This window comes from Salmo salar, chromosome 06 (assembly GCF_965601325.2).
Source record: "Salmo salar chromosome 06, fSalSal1, whole genome shotgun sequence".
NCBI classification, from domain to species: Eukaryota; Metazoa; Chordata; class Actinopteri; order Salmoniformes; family Salmonidae; genus Salmo; species Salmo salar.
Window position 1 is genome coordinate 93,719,792 of NC_138296.1, and position 3,404 is coordinate 93,723,195.

General features: G+C 44.7%; 1 protein-coding gene across 1 annotated transcript; it reads left to right on the forward strand.

Annotated features, from left to right (window-relative positions):
• Window positions 1–366: 366 nt before the first annotated feature.
• On the forward strand, window positions 367–2,851 carry LOC106608294 (protein c-Fos). Its single transcript, XM_014206157.3, has 3 exons — window positions 367–681; window positions 1,212–1,427; window positions 1,603–2,851. The coding sequence occupies exons 1-3, from the start codon at window positions 547–549 to the stop codon at window positions 2,365–2,367; spliced, it is 1,116 nt and encodes a 371-aa protein (XP_014061632.1). The 5' UTR covers window positions 367–546; the 3' UTR covers window positions 2,368–2,851.
• The last annotated feature ends 553 nt before the right edge of the window (window positions 2,852–3,404 follow it).

The following is a 3,404-nucleotide window of genomic DNA, read 5'->3' on the forward strand; positions in this document are numbered from 1 at the left end:
TCAGTAGTTCTGCGTTTCCCAGCAGGCTCCGCCCATTTAACAGGATGCACCATATAAGGTAAATGACGTGGACGGGATCTCCTTCTGGAACGTTCCAATTTCTTGGGAATGGGGAACGTCGAAGTTCTAACTTTAAAAAAAATAATCTTATGCCAATAAAACACACAATAAAAGCACTTTTAAGCACACGATTAATTTATTTCATAGGTTCAAAATGTGTTACAAGTCTCATCGTTTGTGTTTAGTATGTTTATAAACCCGTTGTTATGTTGCGCTCCTCACCCATTCAAGGAAGGTACGTCCCATCTCACGTCACTATTATTTCCTCGGCAGACGGTGGGCAAACCTATAAAAACCCTGCGAACTGTCAGAGTCGGTAGTCAAACTTTCCGCAGCAGAAGAGAGATACTGCAACAAACGAAAGAGTCATCAGCTGAACCTGCCCAAAAAAAAGGATCACTTGACTTTGACAGCTTTAGCCGAAGCTTACTTTCGTTTCACTTGATTTGGAATTTTATCCGAGTTTCTTCGTGATCTCCTGAAACGATGATGTACTCCGCTTTCAACACCGACTGTGACTCTTCTTCTCGCTGTAGTACAGCTTCTCCATCCTGCGACAAGCTGGTTTACTTCAACTCTCCTGAGGGATCTTACTCCAGCATGGGTTCACCCCAATCTCAGGTATATTGATCAATCAATGTGGCGTATTGCCTTTACAATTTCATTTAAATACCTGTTTTATAAGTGTTATAACCACGCAGTAATGGTGGATTATAAACCATGCTATTCCAGCGATACCGTATGCAGCTAAACCTTTTATTAATGTCGTATCTTAAACTTTTTAACATGTTATAACAGTGCATGAATGTGCATAGTAAATGTTGAATAATATATAACGCTAGACGCTTCTAAAGTATCACTGTTCTGCAGCAGAGCGTTGACTACACACGCCTGTAGTTCATTCATTTAAACAAGCAGCGAGGAAACTCCAGAGAAGTTAAGCGTCATAGCCTACATCACTAGGGATATTTATAAACACTATGGCTTTTAATAGACCGACCAACCAACTGGCTTCATTCATATGCATGAGTGAAATGATGCTGGTGCATTGCTTCAGCAGCAGCAGCAGCATCACTCACCCTCCTTAGTAGCTGACCCTCTGTCTATATACATTCTACTGTACTGACTGATTTACCCTCCTTCTGCAACAGGACTTCACAGACCCGAATTCAGTGTCCAGTGGTCCGTCCTTCATCCCTACTGTTACAGCCATCTCTGCCAGCCCAGACCTGCAGTGGTTGGTCCAGCCGCTATCCTCTGTGGCACCTTCTCACAGAGCCCATCCCTACAGCGACAGCCCCCCAACCTACACTAGAGCCATGAGGAACAAGGGCCACAGCTCTGGGCGCAGAGGCAAAATGGAACAGGTAATTCACCTAACTGATCTTAAAGCTGGTCTATGGGACTATAGTGTTGCAACAATTTCTGTACACCGCTTTCGTTTTGAATATGGAAAACTGTGCATGTAGGGTTTAATGATGACATTTGCATTAAATTGGAGAACTGCAGGGACTTCATTTTCTTGTTTTTTTTCTTCTATAGCTTTCGCCTGAAGAGGAGGAGAAGAAGCGAGTCCGTAGAGAGAGGAACAAGCAGGCAGCAGCTAAATGCCGCAACAGGCGAAAGGAACTCACCGACACTCTGCAGGGTGAAACCGACGAGCTGGAGGAAGAGAAGTCTGTTCTCCAGAACGACATCGCCAACCTGCTTAAAGAGAAGGAGAAGTTAGAGTTTATCTTGGCAGCCCACCAGCCCATCTGCAAGATCCGCTCTGATATGGACACGACTTTCCCTTCCATCTCGCCCTCCCACGGGGTCTCCATCCAGCTGTCCCCGCCTCAGCGCATGGTATCCTGCTCTGCCGCTCCCCTTACTTCCATCCAGTCCACCTCCACCCTCTCAGCCTCTGCCTCCATATTCTCCAGCAGTCCCTTCCTGTCCACTGCCTCCATCTCCGTCTCCGACGTCAAGATGGCCGACCTGGACACAGCCTGCCTGGAGTCCCTGTCTCTCCTCGCCAAGGCTGAGATGGAGACGGCCCGGTCGGTGCCCGAGGTTGATCTGGCCAGCTCCCTGTACACTCAGGACTGGGAGCCTCTCTACAGTACAGCCAATAATGACTTTGAGCCCCTGTGCACCCCTGTGGTTACCTGCACCCCATCCTGCACTACCTATAAGTCTTCATTCGTCTTTACCTACCCAGAGGCGGAGGCTTTCCCTACCTGTGGTGTAGCCCACCGGAGAGGCAGCACCAGCAATGACCAGTCCTCTGATTCCCTCAGCTCCCCTACCCTCCTAGCTCTGTGAGGAGAACTTCAAGTTGAGTCCCAAATGGCTCCCTATATAGTGCACTGCTTAGGGCTCTGGTCAAAAGCAGTGCACTTGGGGACCCCCCCCCCCCCCCCCCCTCTTCCACACAACACGACTTCCTCTAGAGCACATTTGGCACTTCATGTACAGTGTTAGATGTGCAGAATGATCGCAGGGCTATGGACTTGGACACACAACCAGGAAGCAATGTATTTGATTTGTTTACCAAGTTGTCTCGACTATAATAGGTTATTACTTGCCTCTTTCAACTATGTAGCAAGTTAAAGCATGTTTAACTTATAACACATAATAGTTTGGGCTTACAAACCGTATATTAATTTTATGGCACTAGATAACAAAGTTGTTGACTTGTTCTTCAGCGCAATATAGTTATCTTGACCGGTTTGTTTTCTGGTTGATGGAATGTGAACTTGTTTGTGATATATATATATATATAAAAAAACATGATGAGCTTCTCTAACCATGGTCTGAGTGGTCTATATCCTAGTATGAGAGTTTTCTGTGAAAACGTCAGTATTTAATTTATGAAATGTAAATGTATTTTTTTTAACTTAATTTAAATGAACTACAAAGCAAACAACCTTTGCAAACCTTGTAACAAATAAAATGTATATGAAATAATTTAAAAAGATCTCTTTGCTTCTTCCCCCTTTGTCTAAATAAAAACACAATCGGCACTGAAATACTTTATATAGAATATCAAATAACAGTTATATAGGGGCATTTACACAATTGTCTAAAATTGCACCATAAAAATATGATAATTACTTTATAGCCCTTTTTAACATCAGCCGATGTCACAAAGTGCTGTACAGAAACCCAGCCTAAAACACCCAAACGGCAAGCAATGCAGATGTAGAAGCACGGTGGTTAGGGGGAAGAAAAAAAACATCCCTAGGAAGAAACCTAGAGAGGAACCAGGCTCTGAGGGATTGGCCAGTCTTCTCCTCTCCAGGATCTCCATGCGTTGTCTATTTAATGTTCCATCGCTCTGTTGCCAAGGTCGACTCAAC

What these genes read in the sequence shown, in the direction of transcription:
- LOC106608294 (XM_014206157.3), top strand. Translation starts at nt 547, where the DNA reads ATGATGTACTCCGCTTTCAACACCGACTGTGACTCTTCTTCTCGCTGT. An exon ending in TGGGTTCACCCCAATCTCAG is followed by an intron (nt 682 to 1,211) that starts GTATATTGATCA and finishes CTTCTGCAACAG; the next exon opens with GACTTCACAGACCCGAATTC. An exon ending in GCAGAGGCAAAATGGAACAG is followed by an intron (nt 1,428 to 1,602) that starts GTAATTCACCTA and finishes TTTCTTCTATAG; the next exon opens with CTTTCGCCTGAAGAGGAGGA.